The 14,104-nt window shown below is 38.1% G+C and overlaps 2 protein-coding genes across 2 annotated transcripts; both read right to left on the reverse strand.

Moving 5' to 3' along the window:
* Nucleotides 1–9,210: 9,210 nt before the first annotated feature.
* On the reverse strand, nucleotides 9,211–10,572 carry LOC133815567 (DELLA protein GAI1-like). The gene has a single exon (XM_062248388.1). It carries the CDS (start codon nucleotides 10,570–10,572, stop codon nucleotides 9,211–9,213), a length of 1,362 nt encoding a protein of 453 aa, XP_062104372.1.
* Nucleotides 10,527–13,852, reverse strand: LOC133819525 (DELLA protein RGL1-like). Its single transcript, XM_062252795.1, has 2 exons — nucleotides 11,865–13,852; nucleotides 10,527–10,723 (listed from the first exon to the last, which is right to left on the reverse strand). The coding sequence occupies exons 1-2, from the start codon at nucleotides 13,621–13,623 to the stop codon at nucleotides 10,617–10,619; spliced, it is 1,866 nt and encodes a 621-aa protein (XP_062108779.1). The 5' UTR covers nucleotides 13,624–13,852; the 3' UTR covers nucleotides 10,527–10,616.
* Between the last annotated feature and the right edge of the window lie 252 nt (nucleotides 13,853–14,104).

A 14,104-nucleotide genomic window follows, 5' to 3' on the forward strand; every position in this document is an offset into this window, starting at 1 on the left:
AATATCCCTAAGATATTCACTCATCAATAACAAAATTATCAACATGCATCAATCAAGCATTTCCACTAATTTTAACCCTTCCGGAATTAAAACTAGCTTGTCTCTCACCTAAGTTGATCATTCTCAAGCAAGAAATTTGCACAATAAAAATAGCTCAAATGAACAAGAGAAAATTTTCATAAAACATTCAACACTTTGGGGTTGATTACAAATTAGGGTTCATCAATATCCTTGACACAAGCAATTTAGTTCATAATAAAAATACCCAAATCACCACAATAAACATTCAACATTATCTCAAGAGTTCAAGAGAGAAAGAAAAAGAAAATAAAATTATATGAAAGTAGAGTTTAGAAAGACAAGCCAAATTGATAGAGATATTCTATTCTTTGTCTTCTAACTCTTCTTCTTATTCTTCTTCTAGATTCCTTCTCCTTCCTCTTCTCTTCTTGATGATTTTAGCTCAAAAGTGCAGAAAAACTCTCTTCAATGGAGCATGGGCGGCTGGATTTCTTTCTTGGAGAAGAAGATGATATCTTTTTTTGGGCTCATAAAGGGTATAAACCCTCCATTTTTCTCTCTACACGTGAGGGACCACTTCCTTTTCTTTTTCAGAATTTTTCAGCTCATTTCCACCTCATGTTCCCACTATTCAAGTCTCTCTCCACCTCATTTAATCACATGTCAAATGTGCAACTTTATGCTGCTGGCTGCCCACACTTTGCTGCAGCAAAGTTGACTGATGTTACAACAAAGTGCCAGAATTTCAAGTCCAAAATGATTTCCTTGCACATGCTTCACTAAGCTTTCCAAGCACCATCTCGTTATGCCTTCAAAATAGATACCACATTTTTAGAACATAATTCTATTATTTTCCACAAGAGTTACCATTAATTAAAAAAAATACACAAACGAAGTTAAGAGACAAAATGACTAAAACCACACAATAATAACACAAACACTCTATTTCACTTAAATTTTTAAGCCCAAGAAATAGCTCACTGGTCCAAGAGCAAAAGTTTACTAAACTCTTCGGCCTTTGCAGCTTTAATGGCCTCATTATAATACTTTTCATTGAAGAGGGGTTTAAACTCTTCCCAACCCAAAGTAGTTACATTTCTAGTCTGAGACACCACCTCCCACCAGATTTGGGCATCCTCCCGAAACATGTAAGTGGCACAGGCCACCCTTTCATTGCCCACGATTCTCATGAAGTCCAAGATGGACGTAATCATAGCCATCCACTGCTCTGCCTTAAGTGGATCTGCGCCACCCTCAAATACCGGAGGGTGTTGCTTCCTGAACCGCTCGTATACCAATTCCCAACGGTTCTCCAACTCTGTCTGCTGCTGTACGGCCGGTACTGGAACAACAGATGGGGCCCCTGAGGCAGCGTTCCCAGCTGGAACCTGCTGTTGCCTCAATTGTAATATCTCCTCATTCTGCCTCTGTAATTGAGCTTGCAAGTCTGCAAGCACCTGCTGCCAGTTCTCAGGGGCTGGCGGAGGGTTCTGACCCTGATCATTACTTTTGGCCTGATTTCCAGCACTGGCTGGCTCATTAGATTGCCCTGGAAGCATACTTCCAAGTCTATCTGCAATCAATGACTCAGCTTATCAGGTAGTAATAACAATATCTCACATCGACCCACGGTTCAAAGCCGATTGAATAAGCATCCACATGCATTGACAATGCTAATAAGCATCCCAATAATTCACACTCAGTAATCATACTAATAAGTAGAGGAATTCATGGCATCATCTAAACAAAAATGCTAATAAGCATATTCTTTGGCATGCATAACCACCTAACAATGTTAATAAACATTTTCCTTAAGCATACTACGATGCTAATAAGCATTCTCTATCCAGGGTACACATACAACATCGCTAATAAGCGTTTCTGACATTCATCAAGTTCAATGACGCTAACAAGCAGTCCTATAACATTTACAAGTATCTATCATGCTAATAAACACGTTCCCAACCTACATGCAGTAGTCAAGGGCCAGGCCCTATCAGAATAGCTCATGCTTCTTATTCAAACTAGCAGGTAAAGCACACATAATTCATTTAGGCATGTATACACATAATTACATTAATAGTTACCCAACCCTGAGTTGAGCTTGTCTTTAGCAGTGAATGTACATGCCCAGTCCAACATCAGGAACCCTTAAACCTTGGCTGCTCTGATACCACATTATAACGCCCTGCTAATTAGGGTCCATTACCAGGTGCATTTTGAAACCAGTGCTGGACTTACTAACAAGTCATTTGGACTAAACATGTGATTAAGCCACTAAGGTTTGGATATTAAAAACTTTTGATCATTTCATAAACATTTCCATTAAGTTAACAACCAATTCTTTACATGGGATCCCAAAAACATTAGTTTAAAGCCTGTTACAAAACTCAGATTGCATATTAAGCCGTCCTAAGGGGCAAAAGCTGGGTTTAACCCTAGTTCCTCTGAGCATCTCGCCTGTGGTGGTCGAGCGGACTGCATATGTACATACCACTGCTAATGCACTCCGACTCATGGCTGGTTGAGCTTCTCTTTACCTTTACCTGCACCACAAAGCACCTGTGAGCCAGAAGACTCAGCAAGAAAACTTAATCAACAGTTCAGTGAATAAAATAACCATCAAACAGTAATAACTGAATCCAGTGCATTCATTAAACCGATTGGAGACCATAGAGTCACACAAGCGCATGTCGCACTTTCTTTCAAGTTGTTGGCATCCGAGCCAGTCAAGTGCATGTCACACTCCCAGGGTGGCCCAGCCATGGTGGCCTGCACTCCACGTGCATTATGCCAATCTTAGTTCATAAACTAAGTTCCTTATGCCCTTGACTTATTAGTCAAGCCACCACTTGCCTTCAACTTATAAGTTGAAGCCTTGGAATTTTCAACCATTAAGAATCTCCCTGAGCCCATCATATTCTCAACTAATAAGTTGATCCCCATTTAACATTCTAATGATACCCTAGTTTATAAACTAAGCCTCACAGTCATAACAGACAGCCACATGTTTCATATAGCATACTTAACAGACATTCGCAACATAATTATAATCATGTTCATCACCTTAACTAAGCTCTAATCATGCATTCACATAACAGGTGCAGTTTCTTACCTTTGGTCCGTATGCAGGTTACTAGCGACAATCCTCCGAGCACGATCCCCGATTCAAGCCCTTAGCGAAAACCTAGTCACAACCGCGATAAGGAAGTTCCCATCAATAACAGGTAAATAACAACTTCCAGACCAACTCTTAGCCTCCGGGACATCGAATTCCACTTAACAAGGAAGTAGGATCGATCCCGAGCCCAAACGGTTAAGTTTCCAACCTAAAAATCCCATTAAGATCAATTTTCCCCTTAAGAGTCGTGGCCCCTCACAGCCGAGCCGCGACCCGCCTTTGATTCCAGAGGCTCGGCCTCCCTGGAAACCAACGCGCGCTGTGGCGCGCCCCTGAGGCGCCGCAGCCCGCCCCTGCATCTGAGCCCTGCGAGCTCAAAATCCTCTTCGCAGGCCGCGACTCACCATAAAAGAGCCGCGGCTCATCACCACGAACCCAGAATTTTCTGGGTTTTTCCTGCAACCAAACTCATCCAATTTCCTCCCACTCCTCAAATATAATTCCCACAACCTATGTATTCATTCTTACCAATAAAGCCCAACCAATTATCATAATACAACTTATCAAAACCCACCAACTCAACCTTCCTACTATCAACATGCATCAACACCATCATTTCAAATTACTCAGCAAAATTAACCATTCAATTCAGTTCAAATTTCTTACCTCAGTTGGAATGAATCACTGGAACTTAGCTTCTGTTTTTCCTCAAGCCCAACACCTTAATTTCCAAAGCTTTGATCCTCCTTAATTTTCCAAAAAAAACTCCTCAAACTTCCATGGCACCTAGAATAAACGAGGGAGAGAGAAAGGGAGCTGCTGAATTCCTTTTTTTCTTAAAATTTCCTAAACTTTCTGTGTATATCCCAGCCAACTAAATTCTAAACCTGAGTGGAAAAGACTGAGTTACCCCTCACTCTTAGCTTATACCTCAAATATCCACAAGGGCAATTTTGTCCTTTGCTTTAAATCCCGCCATCCACAATTTGCATCCTATAATTCCCGCTATTTCCAATATTCTCACATGGTTACCAATAAATTCCCATTACCCACTATTTCCCGGTATTGTACTAAATTACTAGAATACCCCAAACCGGGTATCTAGACCCCGTTGTGACTTTTTTGCTAACTTGCTCATCGGAACCGCCTCTCGTCAAGTAACCCAAATATATCCACATAATAATGTGGTCTCAATCACACAAGCACATATTCACATTTATACCCCTAACAGGTCAATTTACCAATATACCCTTCTTATAAGAAACAGGCCCACATGCACATATTTAATATCTTTAAAATACAAGCATGATTTATATTATAACATAATTCACATAATAATTCAATTATTGCCTCCCGGCCCCCTAATCCAGGCACTAAGCCTTATTAGGAAATTTGGGATGTTACAGAAACTAAGTATGCAAATCTTGTATGAGCTTCTAAATAGAATTAGAAGAAGCACCGGTAATTAGTATAGCATCAACGTAAACCAAAACTAGCAAAGGACCATTAATTGTCTTGGTAAAACATAGAGAAGTATCTAAAACTGAGTTTTTGAACCCCCAAGAAAGTAAGGCAGACTTGAGCTTTTCGAACCAAGCTCTGGGAGCTTGTTTAAGGCCATATAAGGCCTTATGAAGCTTGCATACATGAAGGAAAAGCTGGATTTTCAAATCCCTTAGGCTGTTGCACATACACAGTTTCCTCTAAATCCCCATTTAGGAAAGCATTATTGATGTCAATTTGTTGGCTGTCCCAACCATGAGAAACAACCAAGGTGAACATGATCCTTATGGTGGAGGCTTTAACTACTGGACTGAAGGTATCGAAGTAGTCTATGCCAGGGATTTGTTGGAAACCCATGGCAACAAGTCGAGCCTTAAATCTGTCCAAGGAACCATCTGCCTTCAGCTTAGTTTTAAACACCCACTTGTTCTGCACAATATTCATATCAATATTATAGGGAACTAGTGACCATGTATTGTTATGAATTAAGGCATTGTACTCAGTCTCCATAGCCTGCTTCCAATTTGGATGTTTGAGTGCCTGGTTCACAGTAGATGGCTCACAAAAACTAGTGTTAGAACAAGTTAATTCAACTGCTAGGAGTTTGGGTTTGTGAATACCAGACTTAGATCTAGTCTGCATAGGGTGACTCGAGTTTGAAGTAGGGACCAAGGGTAGCACAACTTCCCAGGGAATAGGAGGTGGGGAAGGATCTTGAGTAGGTAAAGGTGTAGTGGAGTGGGGTGAATGAGTTGGAGACAATATAGATGATTGAGCAACTGGGATAGGAGTGGGAGATTGGGAAATAACAACTGGAGTAGGAGAGGCAAACTCGATATAGGTAGAAGGAGGCAAGGGAAAAGTGGGAAGGTCAGATATTTCGGAGTTTGGATTTGGAGGTGGAGGAGGCAATAACTGAGTTGTGACACTTCTAGGAAATGGAATAAACTGAGCAATAGTGGGAGTTTTATTTGGAACAAAAGTTGAGGGAAATAATTGAGAATAGGGAAAACAAGATTCATCAAAAGTAACACTTCTTACAACATAGATCCTAACAGATGGATGTAAACATCTATAACCCTTGTGAGATGGACTATACCCCAAAAAAATACATGGAAGTTTTGAAACCAAATTTATGATTATTGTAAGGTCTGAGCAATGGGAAATAGGCACAACCAAAGGCTTTAAGGAAGGTGTTATCTGGTTTTTGATTGAAGAGAGTCTCAAAAGGTGAAATAAAGTCATTTTTCTGAACTGGAAGGTGATTTATAAGGTATGTGGCTGACACACAAGCATCCCACCAAAATTTTAAAGGGATACTAGATTGAGCAAGAAAAGTAAGAGCAACTTTAGACACATGTCTGTGCTTTCTTTCAGCCCGACCCTGTTGCTGATGGGTATGTGGGCAAGGATGTCTAAACACAATCCCAAGTTTAGCAAGAATGGGTTTGAGGGGTCGATACTCACCCCCCCCCCCCCCCCCCCCCCCAACCTGCTTGAAGACATTTAATTTTGGTATTGAAATGTCTTTCAACATAGGTATTAAACTGCAGGAAAACATTTAAGGTTTCTAACTTTAGTTTTAGGGGGAAAATCCAAGTGTATTTGGTATAATCATCGACAAAGTGAATGTAATATCGATAGCCTTCCATGGAAATGTATGGAGAAAGACCCCACAAGTCAGTATGCACAATATCAAAGGCACTGTGTGTGCTGTGCTGAAAAGATGGAAAATTAAACTGGTGCAATTTGCCAAATTGGCCGGCATGACAAAAATCATAAGATGTAGAGAAAATATTCAAAGAATTCAAAACTTTATTCAGTATCAATTTGGAAGGGTGGCCAAGTCTTTTATGCCACAGATTGACTACATCATTTGACTTAATACATTTGACAGAATTGTCTACATTATTAGACTCAGAAACAAAAACTTGGTGGGTTGTTGGATATCTCTCCCCACCATGCATCCCAATCGTTCTTATCTCCTTTTTATTTCTCACAGCCAGATCACTTTTTAGCCTGCTATAACTCCTTGACACAGCAATTGAACTAAATACTTTCCTTTTTGAAAAAAACTGCTCCTTATCTTTTGCTTCGTTACTCCCAGATATCAAGGGTTGACGTACTGTTTCCTGAAAATTAGGAGAGAAATCAGTTAAGACTTCAATTCCTCCTTTCTCTTCCAGTTCAACCTCCCTGGTTGTCGTCGACTTGCCGAGCACCACCGAATCAACCAACGCCACCCCCTGAATTTCTAAATTGTCTTTTTGGTTGTCCTCATGTTGTACGCCTCCATCCTTATCTATTTGATTGGATCGTCTTTTAGCCACCTTCCTTACCCACATGCTTCAACCACCACCTCTGGGCTGAAAAAACTAAACACCCAATTTGAAAAACTTGAATACTATGAAACTGCCTTCATACGGCACATCGATTGAACCCGGAATGAATCCATTAGAGTCTCCAACCAGTCTCGGTCGAGCATGAGATAAACCTCTCATCTCTAACGTACCTTTGTCGACCGCCAACAGCCCGCCACAAAGAGCCCCAATAACCTTGAACACCCTGCCTCGACCATTGTTGTTATAGTTCCTGTTGTAGCCAAGAAACAAGGAAATTATCAATTCAAAGCCATGAAGTGAGAGCAGGGTTACTCACCATCGTAGTAGACTCTGCGGATTGAGGAATCTGAGGTGGTGGGCAAACAGTAGTGCCAAGAATGTAACCCTCTAAGTCATGTGCTCGAATGGCGGGGAGAACTTGAGAGCGCCAATAAGAATAGTTCGTTCGATCCAGGCGTATCGGAGGAAGAAACATGGTGGAGGGGACAACAGAGACAGTGGAGGAGGACGTAGCTCCGGTTGAAGTATTAGTCGCCATGATCGTTCCTGCGCTGATACCAACTTAGAATTCTTCAAGAGAGAAGAGAGAAAGAAGTTTGTAGAGTATGCAAAGTGTTTGAGGAAATGAATTGTAATGCTCTGTAGTGAGCTTGTTATTTCAATCAGTATTTATAGAGTACAAGAGGCTAATACGAATCAAGAAAAACCTAACCACTTGAGAGAATAACAGACTCAACAACTAACTAACCAAGCATAACTAACCAAACTAATTACAAGAATTAGGTATGGTTAACACAAAGAAACTCTATTTTAGAGAATTGGGTTTAAGGAGCTATTGGATGGGAATTTTAATAATTTTCTCTATAATTATAGAGAATTTTCATTTTTAGAGGAGCTATTGGGAATGCTCTTGGGGATCTAATACCATATAGAATTTGTAAGAAGAAAGTATATTTCTTATTTCTATGTAGAATTTACAACCAAAAGCTATGAATATATAGAGAGTTTTTGTATCAATCCCGCTTTGTACAAAATATATACAATAAATGGAATTCTTATAGAATAAAAAAACTAACTAATAACGGGTAACCCAAATCAATGGGATTTGATTTTCTTGATTTCCTGCTGTCAACAACAACTAGTACAATACTGATAATACAAATAGTTTGATATGCATTAGTATAAAATTAAACTACTAATATTGAAAATTCTTATGTGTAGCAAAAGATGTTTAAAGACCTAAAGTGTATCAGACTTCATTCAGAACTAACCCCCATAAACTCAACCACTGCACTAACAATTTTTCAGATATGCAGTATACAATTTCCAGATTCCAAGCAGAAAATGACAATGCATTTTTTTAAAAAAGATTATTGGAAATGACATTAATTTTTTTAATGGCATTTCAGTATTTTATATATATAGTTTTGCTTTAGATACATTCAATAATTTTGTCACTTTTATTTTCAGTTACTATTACCACATTGTTCGTACTTTGTAGTGTCCTGCTCAGTAAGGGAGCAGCTGTCTTTGGCTTTATGCACCTTAAAAACAAAAACAAACTAGTAATTTTTTTTATATAAGCAAGAGCAAACTTTGTAGTTTTAACAAGAGCCAAGAGGTGTCATTGTTCTACTTAGTACAGAATGACACGCTGTTTTAGAGAACGACAACAGGCGTTTTGACAGAAATGACACAGCCTTTTTTTTAAAAAAAACAGATCTTCAAGGCGATATTTATACTTGGCCACACAGCTCTTTCTAAGGACATTTGTCCACATTTCTGTAATTCCTAATATTGTAATTGCTTTTCCTCTCATTCATTCATTTGCAAGCTTTTTGTCTTGTTATGGTTTTTGTTTGTGTCATTTGTCGCTCTCTAACTCTCTCATCATCTTTTTTAGGTGCTGATTATTAGTAAAAATAAATATATAGAAGGGAGAAAACCCATCATATTGCAATTTCATTCTCTGTTGTTAGGATGTATGATGTGGTAAAGACCAAACTGTCAGGAGCAGTACAATCTAAAGACTAATAGCATAAACCGATTAAATGATCCAAGCAGATATTGTAACATGAAAACAGAAATCTAGAGCTAATATCTAATGGTAACTATGATCATTACACAATACACTTGAAGCCGAATCTATTAAATAAACAGCATACATACATTAATGTCAATTTGAAAGCTCAATAACTTTTTAAATTAGTTTCTATTGTTACATCAATGGAATCTCCAAACAGAAAGAGATTGAAGTGGTGTACCTTTCCAACCCATCATGAGGCATTTTCCATTCATGCCAAGAGTACAAGAAGTCCCAGCTGGGAATCTGCCAACAATGAGATTAGCTTGGTATATAGATGATGGGCTCAATTCAAGCTCCTCCATTCCAAACCTGGCAAAGAAAGATCTCCACACATCAATCTTCACAATTCTAAATTTTCTCTCCTCTCCCTCAGTGGCCACAATGTTTCTGATTGCCTGAAAACAATAAGTTGCTTCAGCTAACATTCGATTCGGATCATTCCTTTTCATGCAAGATTCAAAGCAATCAAACAGTGTTCCATAGAAGAAAAGGGCTTCAATAAAGCGGTTAACAAAAACTGGTGAGTTGTGGTTTGCTTCAACTTCAGTAACAACCATCACACATGGATTTAAGTTCCTTACCACTTTCATTAAATACTCCAGTTGATCTGGTTCTGAAAGAAATCTCCTAAGTAAACATGAAGAGTAGACAGCTACTGTTTCATTAGAATCTAGCTCGAAAAGGTCTTCTTTGAGATGGGATATATCTGATACCATCACTATCTTAAAAGACAAAGGTATGTTCATGGTCTTGGCAAAACTCAACAACCTATCACCTGTTTCCTCAATGACATGTTTTGAAGTAGTTCCAATAGCAGTGATCTTGAGAAGCTCAAGTGGAGATTCATGACTAGAAGAAGCAAGAGCTTGCATTAGTACAGTCCATTGGGAACCACTCCTTATTCCTAGATCAACTATGTGAACCTTCTTCGCCCCCCTGACATTCTCAACAATGGCTTGAATTCCTGTAAAAATAGACAGCTGAAAGAATGGAATATTATTGTGAATTGCATGGAGAGTAGGAGTTAGAGTCATCAATGCCTTATCAATATCAAACTGCTGCTGAGCTATCTGCTGAATTGTCTGCAAACTCAGCAGAATGTGTCGTCCGGTTTCTTTGTCAATCCTCTCTCTAAGAGCTTGACAGAAATAGTAAACCACTCTTTGAACTGAATTCCCTGTTTCAGAACATAACAGCTCACATTGGCCGAGTAATTTGCTCCCCCATTCAAACTGCTTACATTCTACTCTCTCAGCACAAGAAAGGAGCAACTCCACAAGCTCAACATCTTTAGTCTCTTCTATGGAAAGGCCATATAAAGAACATTCAAGAGGGTGGCTGAGCATCATGGAAGGAGCATGATCAGCAGCCTGCAGAGAATCAAAACACTGAATAAATCTTGTTCCAGCAATTCTCAAAATGTCATCTGTTGACAATTTCTTCCCTTCATTGCTTGCTGTATCATAACTTGGTTCCTCCATAACTCTATCTCTCTTCATCTTCTTTACTCCACTGCTATAGTTCCTTAGGATCTCAAAAGCTGCTAAAGAAATTGGACACTCTTTCTCCTTGGATTCAACATCTGAAACCATAGCTGGGATTTCACTAATCCTGCTATATCCTCCAAACATGTCTCTAGTGACAGCAAATCTGTTGGAAAATAGTTTTATAAAATGATGTTTTGAGTGAATGGAAAATTGACATCAAAGCTAGCTACTTAAAATATAAGAAAAAAGAATTAAAAAGCACATATAAGAATTCCTAACCTTGACTGACTTGGTGAGAAGGTAAGCAAAGAGGCTCTCTCATGCACAATAATGTTGTTATAACCAATATAATCCTTGTTTTTTACTATAATGGTGACCAATAGTTAGATTATTATATTATATAATATAATGCAAAGCCTTAAGTTGAAATTGATGTATTGGAGGAGTTTTTACACGATGCCTCCTAAGAATTTTTTTGTTCAATAAAAGAAAACAAGAGTTCTAGTTCAATGAACAACTAAGACAATGTGATAGATAATACATTAATATGATAATATTACTATAAAATAAACTACTAATAAACAAGTCTTATGTGTAGCAAAAGATGTATAAAGACTAAAATTTTCTGCAACTTTCATTCAGAACACGCGTTTTGACAGAAAACGACACAGCTTTTTTTTTTTTTTTGCTTCTTCTTATATATGTACACACACACATAGACAAATCCACAAGGCGATATTTTCACTTGGCCAAACAGCTCTTTCTAGGGACATTTGTCCACATTTCTGTAATTCCTAATATTGTAATTGCTTTTCCTCTCATTCATTTGTAAGCCTTTTGCCCTGTTATGGTATTTGTTTGTGTCGTTTGTCACTCTCTAACTCTCTTATCATCTTTTTAGGAGCTAATAATTATGTAAAAATAATAAGTACATAAAAGGGAGAAAACCCATCATATAACAATTTCCTTCTTTGTTGATATGTTGTATGATGTGGTAAAGACCAAACTGTCAGGAGGAGCAGCAATCCCAAGCTAATAACATCAAATACCACATATTGTACAAAATGATTGAATGATCATTATGATCAAGCAGAAATTGTAAAATGAAATCAGAAATCAAGAGCTAATATCCATGGGTAACTACATTACACAATGAACATGGAACTGAATTTATTAAGTAAACTGTAAATATAAATATACATTTATATATATATGTCAAATTTGAAAGCTCTATAACTTTTTGAACTAGTTTCTATTGTTACATCAATGGAATCTCCAAACAGAAAGAGATTGAAGTGGTGTACCTTTCCAACCCATGATAAGGCATTTTCCATTCATGCCAAGAGTACAAGAAGTCCCAGCTGGGAATCTGTCAACAATGAGATTAGCTTGGTATATAGATGATGGGCTCAATTCAAGCTCTTCCATTCCAAACCTGGCAAAGAAAGCTCTCCACACATCAATCTTCACATTTCTTATCTGTCTTTCTTCTCCCTCAGTGGCCACGATGTTTCTGATTGCCTGAAAACAATAGGTTGCTTCAACCGCCATTCGATTAGGCTCATTCCTTTTCATGAAAGATTCAAGGCAATCAAATAGTGTTCCATAGAAGAAAAGGGCTTCAATGAATCGGTTAACAAAGGCTGGTGAGTTGTGATTTGCCTCAACTTCAGTCACTACCATTACACATGGATTTAGGCTTTTGATCACTCTCATGAGTGACTCCAATTCAGTTGACTGTGCTATCATTCTCCTCAATGCAAAAGAAGAGTAGACCGCGATTGTTTCATTGTTGTCCAATTTGAAAAGATCTTGTTTGAGCTCAAACATGTTTGATACCATAACTATATTAAAAGAGAATGGTATTTTTAGAGTATTGGCAAAGTTGGTCAACCACTTACCAGTCTCCTCCATAACATCCCTTGCAGTAGTTGCGATGACTGTTATTTTTAAACTTTCTATAGGGAAGTGCTCATGGCGAGATGCTAGAGCTTGCATTAAGGCTATCCATTGAACACCATTCGCAATTCGAAGATCAATCACATGAACTTTGTTTGATTCAGAAACTTTCTCTATGATGGCTTGGATTCCGGCAAACTTTTCCACTTGGGAAAGAGGAAGTCCTTGGTGAAATGCAAGCTTAGGCCCATCTGGTACCATCATTGCCTTGTCTATATCAAATGATTCAAGCATTTTCCCCAAACCCTTTGATGTATTTCTTCCGGATTCTTTATCAATCTTCTCTCGAAGAGCTTCACAGAAATAGTATGCCGCCCTTCGAACTGGATTACCTGCATTTGAAGCCAAGTCATCACAAAAATGGAGTAATCTGCAGGCACTTTCATATTGTTGACATCCTACTTTCTCAGCAGAAGCTAGAAGCAACTCCACAAGCTCAACATCCTTGGTCTGCTCAAAGTTAAGGCCAGAGAAGGACCAATTGAAAGGATGGCTCGCTACCTGCTGCTTAGAATAGGACTGAATGAATCTTTCACCAGCAAACCTCAAAATACCTTCAGTTGATAATATTCTGTGATCTGCAGCAGAAGCAGCCACCTGATTATTATCATTAACTGTAGTGATACCATTATTTGGCTCAATGATTCTTTCCCCCTTCAATCGCTTAAACCCGTTTCCATGATTGTTTAAGAGCTCAAGAGCAGCTAAAGGGATAGGATACTCCTTCTCCTTCTTGGCTCCAACTTCTGAGATGACAGTTACGGTTTCACTAACCTCATTTGTAAAATCCTCTACCTCTAGGCATTTTTCAAACGATTGAAAGACAGATTCATACTGAGGAATTTCATCAAACAGGTCATAGACAGAAAATGATTGTTGTTCTTGCTGTAGCTGCTGCTGTTCTTGTATCTGAGACTTGGAGAAAATGAATCCTTCTTCAAAGTTCTCATCTGGGTAATAGCCATAACCCCATTGATCTTCAGCACCATAAAGCTGAACTTTTTCCACACTTCTATCAGTGGAATAAAACTTATCTTGAATGTCCTCAAAGATAAAATCTCCTGGGAAGAACGTCGAATCATGCAATTCAAAATTGAAATCCATTCTTATATGGATTCTCTTCTGTCTACTCAACTAGATAATTATGATAAAACAAGATTATATAAATGCATACATAAAACTATATAGTAAACACAAAACCAATTATTGCAACAATGATAATGATGTTTTTGATGTTATCAAAGATGGCCTGCTTCATGTCGTTTCAATAGTTTATTTATATGAATCCACTTGGATTAAGGGTTGAGTATCAAAGTATTTTTTTAATTAGTAGATAAATTTAAATTTACTTAATAATATTAAAGAGATTAATTTTGTTGAACTTGTCAACCGATGTCACCAAAGGAATTCATACAATAGTTGAATTAACACTAAAATTGTTTTAAATGATCAATGGTAACAATATAAATATATATTTATACAATATTGTAGAAATTACTTAGAACTTTCCATCAAATAGATTTTTTCTTTTCCAAGCGAACTAGTCTCGGAGAGATCTACTATTTGGATTGCAAAATGATATAGA

The sequence above is a fragment of the Humulus lupulus genome, chromosome 2 (assembly GCF_963169125.1).
Source record: "Humulus lupulus chromosome 2, drHumLupu1.1, whole genome shotgun sequence".
NCBI lineage: Eukaryota > Viridiplantae > Streptophyta > Magnoliopsida > Rosales > Cannabaceae > Humulus > Humulus lupulus.

Bases quoted from the DNA above. Each gene is read 5' to 3' on its own strand.
- LOC133815567 (XM_062248388.1), bottom strand. From the start codon at position 10,572: ATGAAGAGAGATAGAGTTATGGAGGAACCAAGTTATGATACAGCAAGC.
- LOC133819525 (XM_062252795.1), bottom strand. From the start codon at position 13,623: ATGGATTTCAATTTTGAATTGCATGATTCGACGTTCTTCCCAGGAGAT. The intron at 10,724-11,864 runs GTACACCACTTC...ATTTTCCAACAG, and splicing joins CCTTATCATGGGTTGGAAAG to ATTTGCTGTCACTAGAGACA.